The following is a 23,610-nucleotide window of genomic DNA, read 5'->3' as shown; positions in this document are numbered from 1 at the left end:
ACACAATGGTCAAGCACACATTCTAACAACCTATACACTGTGATGTTAATGACAGTGTATTGATGATCTTCAAAAGTACAAGACAAGGATAGGACATATTATTTATATGGCTTTGAGATGGGCTTAACTTCTCCTTCCCTCAATGTTGTTAAAGAATGTTACTGTAAATGGCAGCAAAGCACTGCACTTGGTGGCTGAATTCAACTGAGTCTAGGCAGTGCACTTGGCAGGTTTACGTTCACCAGTTATGCAAAGAGCTTTTTCCTTCCAGACAGTTCAATGCTTTTAGAATTCAGTGTGTGTGAAGAGGTGCTTATGGTTGCCATACTATAATTACTGAGGTAAAAAAGACCCATAAAACAACTTCCATGAGAACCCTGCCTTCCTGAATGCTGAATAGTGACTCTTTTTACGAAGATACATTCAATGATTGTGCTAAATGCTTACCTGAAATGATTTTCTTCCATGCAGTGCCCTGTCAGACTGTTCTTGATTATTATAAGACTGTACTCCAGCATCACAATCAACTAGTCCAACCAGTTTCAGAGGAGCAGCCAACAGAGGTACTTTTGGATGGAAGCAGTCCTTCGTGATATATTCTTCTTGTGCTTTAGTGAGATGCAGCTTATTTGACATCACTGCCTAGCATTGAGATTGCACCATTAGTATTTCCTTTCCGTTGACTTTAATTTCCTTTACTCTCTGCATTGGATTAAGTAAATGTAAGTTTTGAGCATTTTATTCTAGATTTTGCATGGAAGCGTGAATTGTGATTGTGAATAAAATAATGCTCAGACATATCTTAATGACCAAGGATCGGCAATACTTGACAGTAAGACTTTGCTTTTCTGAAGATTGCAGAACCGTATAAGTGGTTTAGTCTTTGATGCAATATTTTGTACTGTTACATTAATTTGTGTCTTTTATTTCCTGGCTCTGCTCAGCAGCAATGTAATCTAGCCACGGTAAGCTACAACCCATGCAGCAGCTTGAACTATTAGTTTCATTTTTGACTGAGAATGATGACGCACATTCCAACTTAAATAGTAGCAGGGCAGAATGAAATGAAAACCTGAAACAGTTGATAGAGTCATAGTCGGTCCAACCATTCAGCGCCAAACTTATAATCCCAAACTAAACCAGTTCCACCTGCCAGTGCTTGGCCTATATCGCTTCAAACATTTCTTATTCCCATGCTTATCCAAATGTCATTTGAACATTGTAGCTGTACCCGCATCCACCTCTTCCTCTGGAAGTTCATCTACGTATGAACCATTCTCCGTATCAACAGTTACCCCTCATGTCTTTTTAAATCTTTCTCTTCTCATCTTAACAATAAACCCCCTAGCCTTGAAGTTTCCACCCTAGGGAAAGACACCTGCCATTCACCTTATCTATATGGTGTTCAATTTACAGCTGGTTCGTCTCACCTCTCCTACTCTGTCTTGGCCAAGGCATCAAGATAGGTGTAATGATCTCAATAGACACTAACAAGGTTTTAAAAGGAAAATCAGACTTGCAGTCAGGAACGGCAGGAACTATGCCACAAGATTTCACACTTTAAACAAAAAACCTTTTATCATACAAGAGGTAAACCAAAAAACCACCACTAAGTTATTTAACCACCCAATTGTAGACATCCTGTCCTTAACAGAGAGCCTGGAGAGACGTCATCTAGTATTCAGCTTCTAAAACTCCCGTTATAACTTTAAATAAACACAGTCAAACCTTTGATATGTAACCACCCCCAGGTTTGTCAGTTAGCCTTCCAGACTAGGTACATTTTCATTTATTCTATACATCAAAATTTCAAATGCAAAGCCTCAGTGCCAAAAAAAAACTATGAATTAAGAAATTATACATTTGTAATACTGAATACTTCTTGCCCACCCTCCCATGCAGCTATGTAATCTCTTATGAAATACAAAATTCAAACAGAAATAAATTGCAACACTAATAAGGGTAAAAGAAAATTCTGGAAATTCTCTCCATTGCCTCAGACAATCAAACCAGTCCTTGCAACTTCTTTCTAGTAAGAACCACAAAGAAGACTGAAACACCTCAGACAGTTCAAACCACTCCATCCACTCTGCCCAAGAATTCCTCAACATTGTCAAGGACACCAGAATAAATGAGGATGAGATAATGGTCTCCTCTGACTACACTATTTACCTCCATAAACATCCTGTTAGCTAAAGAAACACCAGCCTTTCACTAGGTTGACCAGGGATCAAAAGCAAACTGTGTGGTAAATGGAAAAGCCCTGAGGAAAATTAATGCACAGAGAGATCTGGGTGTTCAGGTCCATTATACCCTGAAGGTGGCAATGCAGATAGATAGAGTGGTCAAGAAGGCATATAGCATGCCTTTATTCATCGAACGGGCTATTGAGTACAAAAGTTGAAAGGTCATGTTGCGGTTGTATTGGACTTTTTAGAATACTGCGTACAGTCCTGGTCACCACATTACCAAAAGGATGTGGATGCTTTGGAGAGGGTGCAGAGTAGGTTCACCAGGATGTTGCCTGGTATGGAGGGTGCTAGCTATGAAGAGAGGTTGAGTAGATTAGGATTGTTTTCATTAGAAAGACGGAGATTGAAGGGGGACCTGATTGAGGTCTACAAAATCACGAGGGGTATAGATTGGGTGGATAGCAAGAAGCTTTTTTCCCCCCAGAGTGGGGGACTCAGTTACTAGGGGTCACGATTTCAAGGTGAGAGGCGAAAAGTTTAAGGGAGATATGTATGGAAAACTCTTTACGCAGAGGGTGGTGGGTGCCTGGAACGCTTTGCCAGCAGAGGTGGTAGAGACGGACATGATAGCATCATATAAGATGTACCTAGACACACAGATGAATGGGCAGGGAGCAGACGGATACAGATCCCTGGAAAATAGGCCCAATGGTATCAATGTGGATTTCACAAGCTTCAAAATCTCCCCGCCCCCTACTGCATCCCAAAACCAGCCCAGCTCGTCCCCACCTCCCTAACCTGTTCTTCCCCTCACCTATCCCCTCCTCCCTCAAGCCACACCCCCATCTCCTACCTACTAACCTCATCCTACCACCTTGAACTGTCTGTCCTCCCTGGACTGACCTATCCTCTCCCTGCCTCCCCACCTATAGTCTCCTCTCCACTTATCTTCTCCTCTATCCATCTTCGGTCCGCCTCCCCCTCTCTCCCTATTTATTTCAGAACCCTCTCCCCATCCTCCTTTTCTGATGAAGGGTCTACGCCCTAAACGTCAGCTTTAGTGCTCGTAAGATGCTGCTTGGCCTGCTGTGTTCATCCAGCTCCACACTTTGTTATCTCAGATTCTCCAGCTTCTGCAGTTCCCTTATCTCTTGGAAAATAGTCGACAGGTTTAGATAGAGGATCTGGATCGGTGCAGGCTTGGAGGGCTGAAGGGCCTGTTCCTGTGCTGTAATTTTCTTTGTTCTTTGATCTTTGATACATACACCTGACAACACCAACACTATCAGCAAAGATTGCACACTCAACAGACTGGATCTGTGCCTCACAACCCTCTTCACTTTCAATGGCAAGATATACAGACAAATCAACGGAACACCCATGGGATCAGCAATGTCAGGATTAATAGCAGAGGCCATAATGCAAAGAATGGAATGGACATCACTTCCCATCATCCAACCAAAACTGTGGATCCACTATGTGGGTGACACCTTTGTTGTGATCAAACACTCTAAACTGGAAAAAAAACCATCTATTCATAAACAGCATCCTCAAAATTCACCAGGGAAGAGGAGAACAAAAATAGGCATTCCTTCCTGCATGTAATGGTCAAACGTATGGCCAACGGTCATCTCCAGACCGGTGTACACAGGAAAGCCACTCATGCAGATCAGGTACTCACGTACAGTAGCAATCATCAATATATCCACAAACGGAGCTGCATCAAATCAATGTTCAAGTGAGCCGCAACACACTGCAGCACCCCAGAGCCACGCAAAGCTGAGGAAGTACACCTATACAGCACCTTTAAAAACAACGGTTACCAGAAAAGTGTAGTCTGTCGATACCCACACAACACACCACAGCAGGAAGACACAACACATCTAGAGACACTAGTCACCCTTCCATACGTTAAGGACATATCTGAAATGACTACCAAATTACTCTGCCCCTAAGAATCATGGTGGCCCGCAAACCAACAGCTACACTATGACAGCTACTGATAAGAATAAAGGATCCGCCAACTACACCTAACAGAACCAACATCGTTAACAAGATACCATGCAAAGACTGTCAAAAACATTACACAGGGCAAACCGGAAGGAAACTAGCCATCAAGATTCAAGAACGCCAACTAGCTATCAAGACACATGACTAACTATCACTCATTTCAATACATACGGACAAAGAGGGACATCAATTCTACTGGGATAACGTAACCATCCGAGGACAAGCCAAGAAAAGACACAAGAATCCCTGAAGGCCTGCCACTCAGAATGGAACTCCATGAACAAACACGCAGAGCTGGACCCCATATACCAACTACTAAGAAACAAATTGGGAAGTGGTGCCACCCACCCAGTAAATCGAGACACAAATAGCAAGCGGGACAGAACACTGATGCTTCACCAGAGGCGCACTGATGTTACCTTCATGGTGATAAAATGCTTGCAAACAAAAACTTACCAGCTCAGTGAGCAAGTCAACAGCTGCAGGAACAGAAATTGCTGGAGAAACTCAGCGGGTCTGGCAGCATCTGTGGGGAGAAAACAGAAATAATGTTTTGAGTCGAGCGATCCTTCATAACAGAGGAAGTGTCTAATATCATGGCTTTCTTGATGGATCACATATCTGATCTGAAATCTGCCACTAAAGAGATAGCATAGCTGCATCTTGAAGGCATAGTGAGTCAGCACTCAACTCACCAAACTGTAAGGTGTTTGAGAGACTCATCACTGTCTGGGGAAAGAACATCCAACCTGTACAAAAAAATACAAAGAACTGTAGATGCTGGAAACCAGAAACAAACCAGAAAGTGCTGGAAAAACTCGGCAGGTCTGATGGCATTTGTGAAGAGAAAACAGAGTTAATGTTTTGGGTCCAGTGACTTGCCCCAAATGTTAACTTTAATTTCTGTCCAGATCTCTGGCAGACCTGATCCTGCTGAGTGTTTCCAGCAATTTCCGATTTCATTTCTACCATCCAAATTATTCCTATTGTCAAAGTTTAAATTTATATTCCACAATCTCCACAACTGAAACAATCTACCAGCACTTACTTGTGCTAGTGACACTTTTAACTTTATGTCTAAAGTACATGCATCGGAGTCCTTGAATAACCTGATTGTCTAAGGTTCTTTAGACTATTCTTGTAATTCTTCAGTGGACCGGCTCCAAAGCCATTACATCACCCATCAATACAGGGCACAGTTTTCCAGGTACAGTCTTAGCAGCAAATAATAATGTCAAAATGGAGTGTTTTGTATTGATTTGTTTGATTAATACAGTATTGGAGCTTGGAAGGTAGCCATTTTCTTCTTCCTGCTCTGGGAGTTTAAGCAATAAATTGCCATGAATGCAAAGCACTCCATGATGCAACTAATTGATTTATTAGTGCAATACATTTAAAGAGAACCAATTATCATCAATATGATGTGTTTCTCAGTAATTCCTCTCTAAGCCAAATGATCGAATGAATCTTTCCGAAGTTAAAAAGTGATGGCTTAATCAGTTGTTACTTTTTGAAATTCTTATCTAAGGAACATTCTTTGTTAAAGTGAGGAACTGTAATCAATCTCATTTAGATTTTCACATCCACTGGAACAGTTAGACTTTTGGTAGTGATTGGGAATACAGCAATCTAATTAAAGGGTTCAAATAATATGACAAACTGTAAGCAGAGAAATGCCAGGTCTGATAGTGTGCTGCCCATTACAATGGCAAGTTGCTGTAAGACCATGGAAAGAAAAATGATTTGTTTCTCTTTATTTTGAATTCTATTTTTATTGATAGTGTAGATTTTGTTTGGCATGTACAAGACAAGATATTGATGCCTGATTATGGTGACAAAAGGGTGAAGCAACATTAAATTTAAATGTTGACTGTCTGTGTTTTTCCACAATATCTATATGGTGAAATTAAATGCAATGAATCTTTACTCTGTGAGGTAGTTTTGTGTAGATTTTTATCTCTCTAGGAACTGTAACCATGAAGTCAATTGTACTTTGTTTCAGGTGGTAGCACTCAGTATCAGAGCTCAACTAATGAATTAGTTATTAAAAACATGCACCTTTAAGGTGAACTAAATTATGATCTATAAAGTGTCTTAACACTCTTGACCTGATAGAAGTTTACAAAATAATGAGAGGTCCAGATAGAGATGACGATGGTCGCCTTTTCCCTAAGATGGGGAATTTCAGGCCTGGGGGCACATTTTTAAGGTGAGAAGCGAGAGACTTAAAAAGAAATAAAAAGGGGTAAATTTTTTTCACAGTGGGTAGTTCATGTGTGAAATGTACTTCCTGATGAAGTGGTGGAAGTGGCTACAGTTACAACATTTAAAAGACGTTTGAATGGATGTGAATAGGAAAGGTTTGGAGGGATTTGGACCAGGACCAGGCAGGTGGAACTAGTTTAGTTTGGGGATTATGTTTGGCATGGACTGTTTGGTCTGAAGGTCTGTTTAGGTGCTCTATGAGTCCATGACTCTAGTCATATTTATTTACATTCATGTCGATTACACTGTAATTATCATTTCTACTGTTTCTATCTCCCCTTTTCAGGGAAACAAGCAGTTGTTGAACAACTATCCTGTCTGTATCACTAGTAAGCAGTGGGATGAGGCTGTCAATTCATCTAAAAAGGATGGCCGGCGACTTCTCCGTTACCTCATCAGATTTGTGTTTACAACAGATGAACTGAAGTATTCATGTGGACTGGGCAAAAGGAAAAGATCAATGCCATTAGGGGAGCCAGGCCCAGAGCGACGTCCTCTCGATCCTGTCAAAGTGACCTGTCTCCGAGGTATGAATTAACATTCGTTGTTCATAGGACAGTGTGTGCTGAATTACAGGCTACATATACAAAGACAGTTGATCTAATAGAGATGAGCAATTGTGAATCAGGTGATAGTACTCTTGATACGACGTCAAATATTGTGATTTCATGTCGTGGGTCGGAAACCTGAATGCACAATCCAAGACATTTCAGTTGATTGGGTACTCAGGATTTAGAAAATATATTTAGTAATCTAACTTTTCCTGATGAACTGATTTTCATAATTTCATTGGAACTCTGAATTCTCTGATTTAAACTAAGACTTTTGGAGGGTTCCAGGTATACTGGAATGGTGCAGTGAATTGTTTAATTTTCCATGCAGTTCCTTCAGAGTCTGCTACACTAGGAATTCCAAGGTCATCATGTGCGATCCCAATCTATGCTGAAATAATGACTGGCTAATGAAAAATCTAGGCCACTGTCAAGCTCTTAAGTTTTATGTTGATTAAACATGCAGCAGCTAATGACACTTTGTTTTGAAAAAAAATTAACCTATTTTTCAAATCAGAGATGTTATTACACATCTTTGGAGCAAGTGGGACTTAAACCTGGACCCATGCAGGCTCACTACTAATGTGCCACAAGAGGGCTCCTAAAGGCACCCTATTGCATTTTACAGGTCAAATTAACCTTAATTCATTTCTATTTGAGTCTAGTCTAGCATGCGTGTGTTATTTGTTATGAGTCAGACTGGACTAGACTTTGTTAAAACTTGCCAAAAGAAGCAAAATAGAAAATATCAGTCACTATCAGTTGTAAGAAGGGACAAGATGTGGACCCTTCTTAAGAGCTGTGATCTCACCAAGACCGTGTACAACTGCAGCAAGACATTCCTGCTCCCTTGCTCAAATCCTCTCACTATGAAAGCCAACATACCATTTGCTTTCTTCACTACCTGCTGCACCTGCATGCTCATTTTCAGTGACTGGTGCACAAGGACACCCAGGTGCTGTTACACCTGCCCTTTCCCATCCAGATACCTGGAGGTGATCACTTAATGATAGGCAGTGAGTTTGTGAAACCTTTTCATCCCTGTCTATTGGTGCCTTCTTGCTTGCCTTATCGACCTCTGCAGCCCCTTTCTCTCTCAGTGAGGCTACCGACAGCACATTGCTATAGGTCCTTTCATTGAATCTTCAAGTTCCCTGGTCTGCCTACCATCCTTAATTGGACAAGTCTCCTGAAGAAGATCTTAACTGGTCCTCAGTCAAAATTAACAATGATTTTGAGATTCCTGACATTCCCAGAAAGACTCAGCGTACATTTGTACACATGAAGGTCAGCGAGAACAACAGCACAGGTGTCAACACTAACAAGAGAGGGTGGAGATACAGTGCTAGGGTTATAAAAAGCAGCAAGAGAGAGCTGGAATGCAATGGTAGGGTTATAAACAGGAGTGAGAGAGAGTGGGGATACAATGATGGGGTCATGGACAGGGACGAGGGAGAGTGGTGATATAGTGGTGGTGTTGTGTAATGAAAAATAAGTCAGAACCCACTTTCTGAGAGAACATTCCATCAGGGTTAGTCAGTAGATGATTAGATGGTGAATATTTCATGGTTATCTTAACTAGTGCTACAGACCAGACCAAACCCCCTCAAAATATGTTAAGAAAATAGACTAGACCACAACTTTTTCTTATTTTGAAAGGCAAGTGTAAAGCATTGTGTTCTGGATGGAGTTCACTTGGTCAAACTACCAGGCTTGAAGCAAAATGCACTTTATTTTATACTATAATTAAAATAAAAATAAAAGAAAGAATTGGAATAACAACTCTTCTGAAAAAATTAACAGAATATAATAGACTATTAACTACTAACCAGCAACAGTAACTTGTTTCAATATAGTGACATCTCATAAGCACATCTGTGGCAAAGGCACATTCAATAAAATAGATGGTCTCATGTGCAGTTCTCCAGTCCAGGAGGAAAGAACATCAAGAGAAACTGAGAGAGAGAGAGAACTCAAGCATTTTGCTGTAGCACAGAGATGTATACCAGCTTCCAAACATAGAACATAGAACAATACAGCTCAGAACAGGCCCTTCGGCCCTCAATGTTGCACCGGCCTGTGAGCTAATCTAAGCCCATCCCCCTGCACTATCCCATCATTATCCATATGCTTATCCAAGGACTGTTTAAATGCCCCTAACGTGGCTGAGTTCACTACATTGGCAGGCAGGGCGTTCCATGCCCTTACCACTCTGAGTGAAGAACCTACCTCTGACACCTGTCTTAAATCTATCATCCCTCAATTTGTAGCTATGCCCCCTCATACAAGCTGAAGTCATCATCATTCCCCCAACAGCTTCTGAAAGTTAAAACTAAAATCCTGGTTCTGTGAGTTCCAATGTAAAAAAATCCAAGGCCCCACAAGCTTGGAGCAGACTGCTCATCTCTCTGTCTCAGCCTGTCCATTAAAAAAAGGGACAAAATGCATCTCAAAGTCACAGCATCATCACACTAGTGATTTTCAAATCGAATGAGTATTGAAATGAAAAAAATTTTGCACAAGTGGACAAGAGACATTAAATAAAATTAAAATAGAATCAGTAAATATTTAATTAACTAAATGATAGCTGTGTAGGTGACATCTTGCAACTGTAGATAACTGAAACCTCTGGAGACCAGTGATCAAAGGCAAATATTCACTAAGTGCTTGTGGTTTGAGGAACTTCAGATCAGTCTTTGAGTTTAAGCCTGAGCTTCAAATCATGTGATATCTCAGGGGGTGGGAGGTTGCCCAGGCACTTTGTTCTGGATGGCAGTCACAGCCCATGCAGTAGTCATCTGATTTAGTCATTGACAAAGGATAGGAGCATGTGAATGTGAATGAGACAGAGGGGATCAAGAAGATAAAAGTGGAGGAGACTTATCATTTAGAGTTGTCCAACTGGTTTAAGGTTCTTGCAAATAATGGAAATAAGTGATGCATAATGCGTGAGCAAAGCCTAAAACAATAGCACTATAGGACTGGAAGTCATTCATGCTGGGGGATGTTAATGGAATACAGTGATAATTGTGGAAGTATAGGCAGGGGATCAACACCGTTCTCTGCAGCCAAGTGCGAGAAACCACAAAGTTGTATCACTTGCCTGCTGTAAGATGACAGAAGCCAGGGCCTGAATCTACAGTGGTATGTAAGGTTTCAGAAGGACAAGAAGCTAAGAAAGGTGGAGGAACAGCTTTGTTCATTAAGAGTGATGTCAGTATAATAGAGAAACTTGAGCTGGATTCTAAAGGTCAAGAAATAGAATCAGTTTTAGAGATAAGAAATAATAAAGGAAAGACGTCCTCTTGTGGGAGTAATTTATAGGCCACCTAACAGTAAGCACACTTCAGGACAGTATATATGCAAAGAAGTAACAAAACATGGGTTGGGGTTGGGGTGGGGGTGGGGGTGGGGGAATGTGGGGAGGGGACATGAGAAAGGTCCAATAATAATATGGATGATTTTAACGAACATATGGATTAAATGACTTAGATTGACAAAACTAACCTGCAGATGAGTTCTGAGACTGTTTTCTGGACAATTTCTTTACTCAGCATGTTCTAGAGCCAACCAGAGAATAGGCTGTTCTAGATCTGGCATTGTGCAAGGAGACAGGATTAATTAGAATCTCTCAGTAAAAGTGCCAATGATCATAACATAATTGAATTTTGTATTCATTTTGAGAGAGAAAAGAGTGTTTCTTAGACTATTGTTTTAAACTTAAATAAGAGCAATTATGAGGGTAAGAGGACAGAGCAGATTAAAGAAGTGAATAATTAGGCAGAGATATAGGTTAGTAGAAAGACAGTGGCAAACAGTTAAGGAGGTATTTCATATCACTCAGCAATGATAGACTCCAGTGAGAAAGAAGGACTCTAGAAAAAGGATGCACCATCTGTGGCTAAGGAACTTAAGGATAGTTTTGAAATGAAAGAAAACATTGTAAAATGCTTAGTGGCATGTTACATAGAACATAGAACAATACAGCGCAGAACAGGCCCTTCGGCCCTCGCAGTTGCGCCGACCTGTGAGCTAATCTAAGCCCCTCCCCCTACACTATCCCGTCATCATCCATATGCTTATCCAAGGACTGTTTAAATGCCCCTAATGTGGCTGAGTTCACTACATTGGCAGGCAGGACATTCCACGCCCTTACCACTCTGAGTAAAGAACCTGCCTCTGACACCTGTCTTAAATCTATCACCCCTCAATTTGTAGCTATGCCCCCTTATACAAGCTGAAGTCATCATCCAGGGAAAAAGACTGTCACTGTCCACCCTATCTAATCCTCTGATCATCTTGTATGCCTCTATCAAATCTGTTCTTAGCCTCCTTCTCTCCAGTGAGAACAGACCCAAGTCCCTCAGCCTTTCTTAATAGGGCCTGTGCTCCAGACCAGGCAACATCCTGGTAAATCTCCTCTGCACCTTTTCCAATGCTTCCACATCCTTCCTGTAAGGTTGGAAGATTGAACAGAATGTACATAACAACAGAGTGCTTTTTTTGAATGAACTGGGAAATTAGAGTAAGAGAGCTAGCTAGAATTTAAAACCCTCATAAGAGTTTCTATAGGTGTATTGAAGTGAAAGAGTAAGTAAAGTGAGCTTTGATCTTCTAGGCAGTGTGACTTGGGAACTGTCAACAAAATATAAGAAAGTGGCGAATGAATTGAACAGCTTTTATGAGCCTGTCCTCAAGCCTGTAGAGGATAAAAGAGTTCCTAGAAATAATTGCAAATCAAGAGATGAAAGGGATGGAGAACTGTAAGACAATTACAGTCAATTACAAAGGATACTAAGAACATTATTATAACTAAAGACTGACAAAACCCCAGGTCCTGATGGACTTCATTTTAAAAGAAACTGCTGCTGAGAGAGTAGATGCACTGGTTTTAATTTTTCCCAGATTTTCTAGGTTCTCAAAAAGTCCTATCAGATTGGAAAATAGCAAATAAAACTCTTCTTTTAAAAAAAACAAAGCCAAAAAGCAAGAAACAACAGGCTAGCATTTGTGATAGATAAAACACTGCGATCTTTTACAAAAAAAGATTATAGCAGTTCACTTAGGGAATCGCATTGCAATTGTGGACTAGAAAGGGGATAATGTGAAGTTGTCCACTTTGGAAGAAAAAATGAAAAAACAATATACTACTTAAATTCAAATCATCAAAAAAATTATGGGAAGCTAATAGAATATTGTCTATATGCATGGGAATGGTAAATAAAAGTACAAATGTTTTGTTACAGTTGTAAAGGGTATTGGTGACACAAATCTAGCATACTGTGTAGAGTTTTGGTTTTATTATTTTAAAAAGGGCATAATCATAATAAAATTAATTCAGAGAAGGCTTACTCAATTGATTCTGGGGATGAAGGGTTATCTTATGAGGCAAGGCTGAGCAAGTAATGCCTGTATTCATTGGACTTTAGAAGAATGAACGGTGATCTTATTGAGAGATAAAAGATACTGAGGGGGCTTGACAAGTGTGTCATGAAAGATTGAGAGAAAGATGATCACCGTGACCTCCACCACATGTGGAGCAACAAGGCAGGTCTCAAATCCCATCACAACCAGAATGGAGATCAAACTTCATGCTAATGGCATTAGTCTATTCCCCACAGGCTGTCCAGCCAATTGAGCAACCTGGCACCTACAAGAGGCCCAAGTTGCTGTGACAGCATGCATTTTACAAGTATGCTGCAGCCTGGTGCTTTGTCATGATGGTAAAAGTTCCAACTTGTTTCTACTACATGGCTGACCAGGAAACCCACTTATTGCCTGCATGGTCTATGGTGGGAGGATTTACAAGTTGATACTCAACCTGACTGTCTTACAAACAAACCTTCCTTGGCTATCAAGTCCTACAGTGGAACATAATCCCAAGCTTCTGGCTCACAGTCAGGGGTAAATCACTGTGACAAACTCTCCTGTTGTAATCATAAGTAAAAATGATCTGAAATTGTCCATGACATGTAAACCTATTGTAATCACTAAACATTAAGTATTGCTCAAATTTGAAGTTGGTAATACTGGATTAGGAAACAAAAAAAATGTGACAGGAAGAAGGGACTGTTATACATTGAGACAACACACAAGCTTATTAACCTACTATGAGACTGAATGCTGACCCTGTATTTCACCTTTCAGACTATGCTTGTGTTTGTTGCATTAATAGGAATTCTGCTCTGCAAACCACAAAACTGGAGAACTATGTAAAATCATGAGATAACAAAATGTGGAACTGGATGAACACAGCAGGCCAAGCAGCATCTTAAGAGCACAAAAGCTGACATACTAGCAAGTTTTGAGAAGATTTGTAGCTCACATTGAAGTTCTGGATGTGAGTTTGCTCGCTGAGCTGGAGGATTAGTTTTCAGACATTCCATCACCATTCTAGGTAACATCATCAGCGAACCTCCAACAAAGCACTGGTGTTATGTCCCGCTTTCTATTTATCTGATAAGGTTTCCTTGGGTTGGTGATGTCATTTCCTGTGTTGGTGATGTCATTTCCTGTTCTTTTTCTCAGAGGATGGGAGATTGGCTCCAAGTCAATGTGTTTGTTGATGGAATTCTGGTTGGAATGCCATGCTTCCTAGATTCCTAATTCCGAGAAGCATGGCATTCCAACCGGAATTCCATCAACAAACACATTGACTTGGAGCCAATCTCCCATCCTCTGAGAAAAAGAACAGGAAATGACATCACCAACGCAGGAAATGACATCACCAACCCAAGGAAACCTAACCAGATAAATAGAAAGCGGGACATAACCCCAGTGCTTTGTTGGAGGCTCACTGATGATGTTACCTAGAATGGTGATGAAATGTCTGAAAACGAACTTTCTAGCTCAGTGAGCAAACTCACATCCAGAACAAAATAAAGACCCACTCTCTTGTGGACCGAGAGGAGGAGAGTGCTGTCTTGGAGGTGAAAGGAGGATGTCGGATTGACTGTGCACCCTTGCGACCAGTGGATCTTAATGCTGGCTTTGGCCAAATGCTGGTTCAGGGGAGCAGCCAGCCTGCAGCGATGGCTGTGGCAAGTGCTTGTGCCCCAGGTCAGGGGGTCCGGAACACCATCTGTGTTTCTGTAAAGAAGGTGTATGAAGGTGCACCTGTGGACCGCACCTTCTTCGTGAAGAGGGTCCTGTTGGACTGCTGTGGGTTCGCTGCTGCGGACATTTACTGCCTGCAGGATTTCCCTGGAGGAGGTTTTTACGATGTGACCTTCAGGAGTGCCAAGCTTTGCGAGCGCTTCCTGGAGGTTTTCAAGGAGAAAGGAGGTGAGGGCCCCCTCTCTGTATTGACCGCTGTCCCGCTGTTCATGATGCCAGCGCAGAGGAGCCGTATGGTGACTGTACACATGTACAACCCGCATGTGCCAGCAGTTGATGTCCTGACCTTCCTCGGAAGGTATGTGAAGGTGGAAGGGGACCTAACCGACATCATGGACCCCTTTGGCATCTGGACGAGTAAAAGAGGCAGGTCAAGGTGACGCTGAGGATGGGCACAGACGGGAATGTCGCACACCCACCGTCCAGCTTCGCGATCGGCGGGAGCAGGGGCTACCTGACCTATGCAGGGCAACCTAAAGTCTGCTATGCCTGTGGTAGGTCAGGTCACATGGTGGCCGACTGCAAAGCCTCCATCTGCAGGGAGGAGGGACACCTTACAAAGGATTGCCCACGAGAGAGAAGCTGCAACCTTTGTGGGGAAGCGGGCCACTTCTATAGGGCATGCCCGCGATGGGGTACCACCTACGCCCAGGTCGCCGGCAGGGGAAATGCGGGGCCAGCCCCCCCGGAGGAGAGGAAGACACCAGGGCCCAGCAAGGACCCCACTAATGTGCACGAGGGCCAGGCTATGTAGGAGGGCCCAACCCTGCAGGATGGGCCCGAGGCCAGCAAAGCACCCCTGCAGGCTCCGATCCCCCACCCGACAACCCGGAGCCAATGGAGGCGGCGACAGGTGACCCAGGGGAGTGGACAACAGTCCGGAAAGCGAGGAGGAAGGTGCGTTGATGGGCCCAGGAACTGCAACCATCAGGCGGGAAGAGACAGCTACAGGGGGGGCTATAAGAGCTCCTCTGACGAGGAGGATTTGGAGAGGGCCCACCCAAAGCAGAAGTTAAAGATCTCGAGGGGAAAGGAAAGCAGCACCCCGCTTCCAGGTGACGGGAGGCGTCCTGCGGCTCCCTCCGACACCCAGTCAAGTGCCGCTGGAGCACTGGAGGGGCCCCCCGGAACTTCCAGGCGGGAAGGAGGAAACAGCGCGTCCCCAGCCTGACCCGGAGCCAGACCCTCCTGCCTCCGCACCCCTGACGGGGGGATGCCACCCGGAAGGCAGCACGGACGGTTTCCTGAGCCCGGAGAGCGTCCAGCAGTTAGCCTGGGCAATGGGCATGAAGGGACAGATGGAGAGGCTGGACCTTGGGCTTGGGGAGGGTACTGCGGTCATCCCCCACAATGGGGGTACGAGTTGCGAGCATTAATGTGCGCAGCGTCAAGTCAACCGCGAGATGTGTGTCCATGTTGGCCTACCTGACCACCATCAAGGCGGACCTCCTGTTTCTGCAGGAGTGCGGGATACTGCACCACGGCAGGTACGGGAAATGGTCCAGCGCCTGGACCTGTGGGCCTTCGATCTGGTCGGGGGGTAACGACTGTCGCTCCTCGGGCCTGGCTATTCTGCTGCGGGGGCGTGACTTCACCATCTCTCAAGTTCAGGAGGTGGTGGGGGGGCGCCTCCTAGTGGCTGACATCACCTATAGGAACGCTCCCCTGAGGCTGATCAACGTGTACGCCCCAGCGGTACGGAGTGAGCGGTTGGCCGTCCTGCAGTGGCTTCCACCCCTGCTGGCTACGTCCAGGCCGTTCATCATAGGCGGAGACTGCAACTGCATCATCGATGCAGATGGAAGATCCGGCGTGGGGACAGCGGGTGGGGGGAGTCAACTGGACGTCACGTCCAGATTCCTGATGGGCACGGTGAAGGACGCCAAGCTGCTCGACGTCTTCAGCACCCCTGCAGACGGAGCGCAGCAGAGGTACACCTGGTCGCGGCCAGACGGGTTTATCCGCTCAAGGATAGACTTCCTGTTTGTGTCACGGATGTTCTCAGTCAGGTCCACCGGCATCGAGCCGGTGTTCTTCTGACCACTGCCTCCTGCTGGCCGACTGTCACTTACAGGACGACCAGCCGGCTGGCAAGGGGACATGGAAGCTCGACACGACTCTGTTGACCCCAGAGAACGTCGAGGAGCTTAAGAGGGAGTACACCGGTTGGAGAACCGTGAAACCCCTCTTTGAGTCTCCAGGCGACTGGTGGGAGATAGTGAAGGAGAACATCAAGAGGTTCTTTGTCCTCAAGGGTGTTCAGAAGGAAAGAGAGAGGCGGGGAAAGCTGTCGCGACTCCAGAAAAGGGTGCAGAACCTGCTCCTTCTGCAGTTGATGGGGGTCGATGTCACGGAGGACCTCTGAGGTGAGGGGCCAGCAAGCCTCGCTCTTCGCCACGGAGGCCTCCCGGATAATCTTCCAGTCCAGGGTCTCGTCCGTGGAGCAGGACGAGACGTGCTCGCTTTTCTTCTTTCAGAAGGTGTACAAAGAGCTCTGTGCTTAGCCGGCTGAAGGAGGACGACGGCTCGGTGACGTCGTCTCGGCCTGACGTTTTGAGGATCAGCAGATCCTTCTATGCCGGACTGTACGACACGAAGCCCACGGACAGCACGGCCTCCGAGTCGTTCCTGTCGTCTATCACGGAGGTCTTAGACGACGGCACGAGGGAGTGGCTGGACCGGCTGATATCCCTGGACGAGCTGACCAGAGCCCTCGAGCCCATGGAGAGGAATAGGACTCCCGGAAGCGACGGCTTACCGGTCGAGCTGTATTCCGCTCTGTGGGGCCTGGTCGGCCAGGACCTGCTGGAGGTGTACGATAGTGTGCTTCGGGCAGGGGAAGTGTGCAAGTCCATGAGGAAGGGAATCATCACCCTCATTTACAAGAGGAAGGGGGAGAGGGAAGAAATTAAGAATTGGCGTCCAATTTCACTTTTGAACGTGGACTACAAAATCCTGGCCAAGGTCATAGCCAACCAGGTCAGGTCTGTCCTGGAGTCAGTGATTCACCCTGACCAAACCTGTGCTGTGCCGGGCAGGAACATCGCTGAGAGCCTCGTGCTCATCAGGGATACGATCGCCTACGTACAGGACAGGCGGGTGGACACCTGCCTCGTCAGCCTGGACCAGGAGAAGGCCTTCGACAGGGTCCCTCATGCTTACATGAGGGACGTCCTCTCCAAATTGGGGTTTGGGGAGGGCATCTGCAATTGTATCCGGCTGCTCTACGCCAACATCGTTAGCGTAGTCTCGATCAACGGGTGGGAATCAGACAGTTTTCCTGTTAGATCTGGAGTCAGGCAGGGCTGCCCGCTCTCTCCTGCCTTGTTCGTGTGCTGTGTGGAGCCCTTTGCCGCCTCCATCAGGAAGGACACGAGCCTGAAGGGCGTGACTATCCCAGGCAGCGGAGGCCTTCAGGTCAAGACTTCCCTGTACGTGGACGATGTCGCCGTCTTCTGCACCGATCGTCGGTCGGTGAGTAGACTGTTGGACACCTGCAGCCAGTTTGAACTGGCCTCTGGTGCCAAAGTCAATAGGGGTAAGAGCGAGGCCATGTTCTGCGGGACTGGGATGACCGCTCCTTCATCCCCTTCACGTTCAGGACAGACTACCTGAAGGTGCTGGGTGTTTGGTTTGGTGGAGCTGGGGCGTGCACTAAGACTTGGGAGGAGCGTATCACCAAATTGAAGCAGAAGCTGGGCAGGTGGACGCTCCGGTCCCTCTCCATCGCAGGTAAGAACCTGGTTGTCAGGTGCGAGGGGCTTTCGGTACTGTTGTATGTGACGCAGGCCTGGCCTATTCCCTGGACCTGCGCCGCTGCGGACTCCCAGGCCATCTTCCACTTCATTTGGGGGTTGAGGATGGACCGGGTCCGCAGGGACACCATGTACAAAGACCTGGGAAATGGGGGGGAAAGGGCGTACCGAACGCCACCCTTGCCCTGACGGCTACCTTTATGTGCGGCTGCATCAAGCTGTGCGTAGATCCTCAGTACACAAACACCAAGTGTCACTACTTACTGAGGTTCTACCTGTCCCCGGTGTTGCGAAGGATGGGCCTGGCCTTGTTGCCGCGGAACGCTCCGAGTAGTTGGACCGTTCCGTACCAACTGTCCTTCATGGAGAAATTTTTGAAAAGAAACACCTTTGACCACAAGGCCGTCAGGCAGTGGTCAGCACGTAGTATCCTCGAGACCCTTCGGGAAAAGGAGATGGTGGATCCCGTCGTGTGGTTCCCCACGCAGACTGCCAAAGTCGTTTGGCAGAGTGCCTCATCGCCAGAACTTTCAAACAAGCACAAGGACATTGCTTGGCTGGCGGTGAGAGGGGCTCTGCCAGTGAGATCCTTTATGCATGCCCGGAATCTCTGCGCCACCGCACGCTGCCCTCGAAGTGGCTGCGGGGGGGACGAGACTGTCGATCTCCTCCTCCTCCTCCTTCTGGAGCGTGCCTATGCGCAGGAGGTCTGGAGGGGGATGCAGTGGTATTTGTCGAGGTTCGTCCCGAGCAGCTCCGTGATGCGGGACTCCGTGCTCTACGGGCTGTTTCCTGGGACGCACACTGAGACCAACATCAACTGCGCCTGGAGGACCATCAATGCGGTGAAAGACTCTCTTTGGTCTGCCCGCAACTTGCTGGTCTGCCAGCTGAAAGAACTGACCCTGACCGAGTGTTGCAGACTGGCGCACTCCAAAGTCCAGGACTACGTGCTGAGGGACACGCTAAAGCTTGGGGCAGCCGCCGCCAAGGCGCGGTGGAGAAAGACCACGGTATGAACCCCCTTGTCCAGAATAGAAAAAAGGGCCCTATCTGGTAACTGGGCCCAGCTGGCGCCTTCCCCCAACTGGTCGGGGCCAACTAGGACTGTGCGGGGTGACGACTGCCGGGGTGTTTTCTTTGCTTTGTTTTTTTTCCCTTCTTTGTTTTTTTTTCCTTTAGCTGGTGTATGTACCCCCTGGGTAACCCGGAGTGGCTTGCATGACTGGGTAGGTGTGTAAATATGTTTTGTACATCTTATGAATAAAGTATATTTTTTCAAATAAAAAAAAAGTGACGAAACGTCTGAAAACTAACCTTCCAGCTCAGCGAGCAAACTCACATCCAGAGCTGACGTGCTCCTGAGATGCTGCTTGGCCTGCTGTGTTCATCCAGCTCCACACTTTGTTATCTTGGATTCTCCAGCATCTGCAGTTCCCATTATCTCTATATAAAATCACGTTTCATTTTCAGTCAATAGATTCAGAAATATTAATCTCGTTGTATTTTTATTGTGCTTCAGGAACGTTACAGCCTCCTGCTTCTGTAAAATGTGAAATATCGTACTTGCTATTACAGTAAGACTATTCCATACAAAGCGCTTCTGAATGTTTCAAATTGGCAAGAAATAGACAATCTATTTTACTTCTAAAATGCAAAGGTTTTTGCCCCAGACATCATTGCCAACTTGCAGCTGAAACCTGTTTGTGCATGATGCCTCCCATTGAAGATTCAACACTAAATGGGTTTTCTTACTGTGGTGAATATAACCTTATGCTTTAAAAACATTTTACCTCTGCAGCCTCTTTCGGAATATTACTGCCATTCTAAAACAGATTCGAGGCAGTTTTGCTGTTTGATTGTACTAGTTGGCACAGCCAACTCTGCCTCTACTCATTGTTTATATGCATATACTTTGTAGCAAATTCCCTAAGCTGAATCAGATAAAGAATGGCCATTGCTGGTGATCTGAAGCAAGAACAGAACTTCCAGGAGAAGCTGATCTTGGAGTAAAAGCAGTTTAACTCTGAGGTTGGCAAGGGTACAGAATGTACTCTGGGTTGGGGATTTCAATATCCACCATAAAGAGTGGCTCAGTGGCAGTACTACTGATCGAGCTGGTCAGGTCCCAAAGGACATAAATGCTAGGCTGGCTCTGCAGCAGGTGGTGAGGGAGCAAACGAGGATTAAAGATACTTGACCTCATCATCACCAATCGGGCAGCTGCTGATGCACCTGTCCGTGACAATATCGGCAAGAGTGCCCACTGCACAATTCTTGTGGAGATGAAGTCGCACCGTCACATTGAGATTAACCTCCATTGTGTTGTGTGGTACTATCACCATGGGACAGACTTCACACAGATCTAGCAACTCAACACTGGGCATCCATGAGAAGCTGTGGGCCATCAACAGCAGCACAGTCTCCAACTTCATAGCCTGGCATATCCCCAAATCAACCATTACCATCAAGCCAGGGATCCTCCCTGGTTTAATGGAGAGCGCAGAAAGGCATGCCAAAAGTGGGACCAGGCATGCTTAAAAATGACGTGTCAACCCGGTGAAGCCTCCAAACGGAACTACTTGCATGCCATAAGCAGCAAGTGATAGACAGAGCTAAGCAATCTCACAACAAACAGGGCAAATCTAAGCTCTGCAGTCCTGCCACATCCAGTCGTGAATGGTGGTGGACAATTAAATAACTCACTGGAGGAGGAGGATCCACAATGATGGAAGAGCCCAGCACATCAGTGCAACAGTTAAGACTGAAGTATTCACAACAATCTTCAGCCATATGCACCAACTGGATAATCCATCTCGGCCTTCATTTATGCCCAGCATCAGATACCAGTCTTCAGCCAATTTGATTAACTCCACGCGGTATCAAAGAATATTGGAGGCACTGGATACTGCAAAGTCTACGGGCCCTGACAACATTCCGGCAAAGGAACTGAAGACTTATGCTCCAGAACCTGCCGCTCCCCTTATCTATTTGTTCCAGTACAGTTACAACACTGACATCTATTCAACAATGTGGAAAATTGCCCAGGTATACCCTGAACAAAGAAAACAGGACAATTCCTACCTGGCCAATTACTGCTCTATCAGTCTATTCTTGAGCATCGGTGAAGTGATGGAAAGTGTCATCAACAGTGTTATCAATCAGCACCTGCTCAGTGACACCCAGTTTGGGTTCTGCCAGGGCCCTTCAGCTCCTGACCTCATTACAGCCAGGGTTCAAACATGGACAAAAGAGCTGAATTCCAGAGGTGAGGTAAGAGTGATACCCCTTTACGTCAGGCTGGATTAGACCAAGTGTGGCATCAAGGAGCCTTAGCAAAACTGGTATCAATGGCAGTCAGAGGGCAAACACTCCACTGGTTGAAGTCATACCTGAAACATAGGAAGATGGTTGTGGTTGTGGGAGGTCAATCATCTCAGTGCCAGGACATCTCTACAGGAGCTCCTTTTAGGGTAGTGTCCTAGGCCCAACCATCTTCAGCTGCTTCATCAATAAGCTTTCCTCTATCATGCCAGAGGTAGGGATGTTCGCTGATGATTGCACAATGTTCAGCACCATTCATGACTTCCCAGATACCGAAGCAGTCGTGTTCAAATGCAACAAGATCAGGACAAATCCAGGCTTGGGCTGACAAGTGGCAAGTAACATTCCTGCCACACACATGCCAGGCTGTGGCCATTTTCAATAAGAGACAATCTAATCACCGCCCCTTGACATTTAATGGTGTGATGCCACCACTGAATCCTCCATTGTGAACATCCTGGCATGTTCCCATTAACCAGAAAATCAATTGGACTCACCACATAAACACAATTGTTACTATTGCAGGTCATAAGCTAGGAATAATGCATGTAATTCATCTCCTGACTCCCCAGAATCTGTCCACCATCTACAAGGCACAAGTCAGGAGTGTGATTGGAATATTCCCCACTTGCCTGGATGAGTGCAGCCCCAACAACACTCAAGAAACTTGACATTATCCAGGACACAGCAGCCCGCTTGATTGGCGCTACATCCACAAGCATCCACTCCCTCCACCCTTAATGCTCAGTAGCAGCAGTGTGTACTATCTACAGGATGCACTGCAGAAATTCACCAAAGATCCTCAGACAGCACCTTCCAAACTCATGACCATTTCCATCTAGAACGACAAGGGCAGCAGACATATGGGAACACCACTATTTGCAAGTTCCCCTCCAATCCACTCTTCTTCCTGCCTTGGAAATATATCGCCATTCCTTCATTGTCGCTAGGTCAAAATCCTAGAATTCCCTCCCTAAGGACATTGTGGGTCAACGTACAGTGTATGGACTGCAGTGGTTCAAGAAGGCAGCTCACCATCTTCTGAAGGGTACCTAGAGGGCGGGCAATAAATGCTGGCCATCTAGCAATGCTCACGTCCCATGAGTGAATAAAAACACCCACATATATTTTAATACGTTTGCCAAACAAAGATAAAGCTAACTAAAAGCAAGAAGGCAGATCTTTTCATCTTGCGTCAAAAGTTAGTTTTTTTTAATAAATAGAATGTGCGTGTGAGTTTATATGTTATGATAGAAGAAGGCCATTTTGGAAGTGGTTGGACAACTATTTGCCTATCATATCTGGCAACATCAGTGGAGAGAAAGCAGAGTTAAGGTTTCAGGTACATTCACAACAGGTTCTGAAGAAGAGTAACTGGATCCAAGATGTTAACTCTGCTTCCTGTCCACAGATGCTTCCAGACTTGTCAAGCTTTTCCAGCAATTTCTGTTTTTGTTTGTGATTTCCAGCATCCCCAGTTTTTCAGTTTTTTGATTGCCTATCATACTGCTTTCATCCAAACATCCATTCCACTTCTGATGAGTTAATTTGATTTGTTAAAGGACTTAAGATGCCAGGTCTAACTGTGATGTTGATGGCCCTGTTCAACATCTGTGAATGTCTTTGCTGAATCTGCCCGTTCAACCATTAAGCAGAGTGGGAACCTTGACTTCACATCGTGACTGAGTGGGAGCACCCAGATTCTTTTGCAAATTCACCTGCTGTCTTTGTGATGACTTTACAACTGATGACCGTTCGACCCAAATGCTTTTCTCCGGAGTAGTTGTTGGTTATTGTGTGTGTTCAAATCCAGTGGCTGCTGACAGTGGCATTATATGTGGAATTCCAATACGGATCTACCAGCTTGATAACTTTTATTTTGCTCTATATGTCCATTGCATGAACCCACAGTAAAAACTTAAATCCAAATGTTGTGGAAAATGGGCATTTGCTGTTCTACCAGGAAGTAACACTTAACTATTGCGTCTGGTCTCTCGTGTCCGCTGACCCCGATCTCTGCCTGAAGCCTACAAAGGACTCTGCAACACTCTGAGTTGCATCCAGACCAGAATCCCCTTCTCCCCTTCTCACAGTCACATCGACTGAGACACAATCACTTCAATTCTAAATGGTGGCCCTGTTTATGTCACTTTGAAAGTATTTTTTTCAGGTGGGGACAGAATATAACAAACACTTTATTCTCATAAAAATCAAAGTCTGAAATAATGCTCCTTCAGGAAAAGAAAGGCGATCCATTTATAAGTGTGTTATAGTCACCCAAATCCTTGGCGTGTCCCAAGCATTTCACAGTTGGTGGGTAACTTCTGAAATTGTGACAAATCTGGCAGGCAGTGTGCATGGTTATGGGGCCACACACAGCGATTGGAATGAAAAAGC

At 45.3% G+C, this 23,610-nt stretch overlaps 1 protein-coding gene across 1 annotated transcript in view; it reads left to right on the top strand.

Annotated features, from left to right (window-relative positions):
* LOC125455813 (BEN domain-containing protein 4) overlaps positions 1–23,610 on the top strand; it is a 52,315-nt gene that overhangs the window by 22,647 nt on the left and 6,058 nt on the right. The window contains exons 3-4 of the mRNA XM_048538292.2: positions 472–563; positions 6,754–6,994. Of these exons, the coding sequence (XP_048394249.1) occupies positions 472–563; positions 6,754–6,994 (333 nt within the window). The remainder of the gene's footprint in view (positions 1–471; positions 564–6,753; positions 6,995–23,610) is intronic.

This window comes from Stegostoma tigrinum, chromosome 1 (assembly GCF_030684315.1).
Source record: "Stegostoma tigrinum isolate sSteTig4 chromosome 1, sSteTig4.hap1, whole genome shotgun sequence".
Lineage (NCBI taxonomy): Eukaryota > Metazoa > Chordata > Chondrichthyes > Orectolobiformes > Stegostomatidae > Stegostoma > Stegostoma tigrinum.
This window is presented reverse-complemented; position numbering and strand designations above follow the sequence as displayed.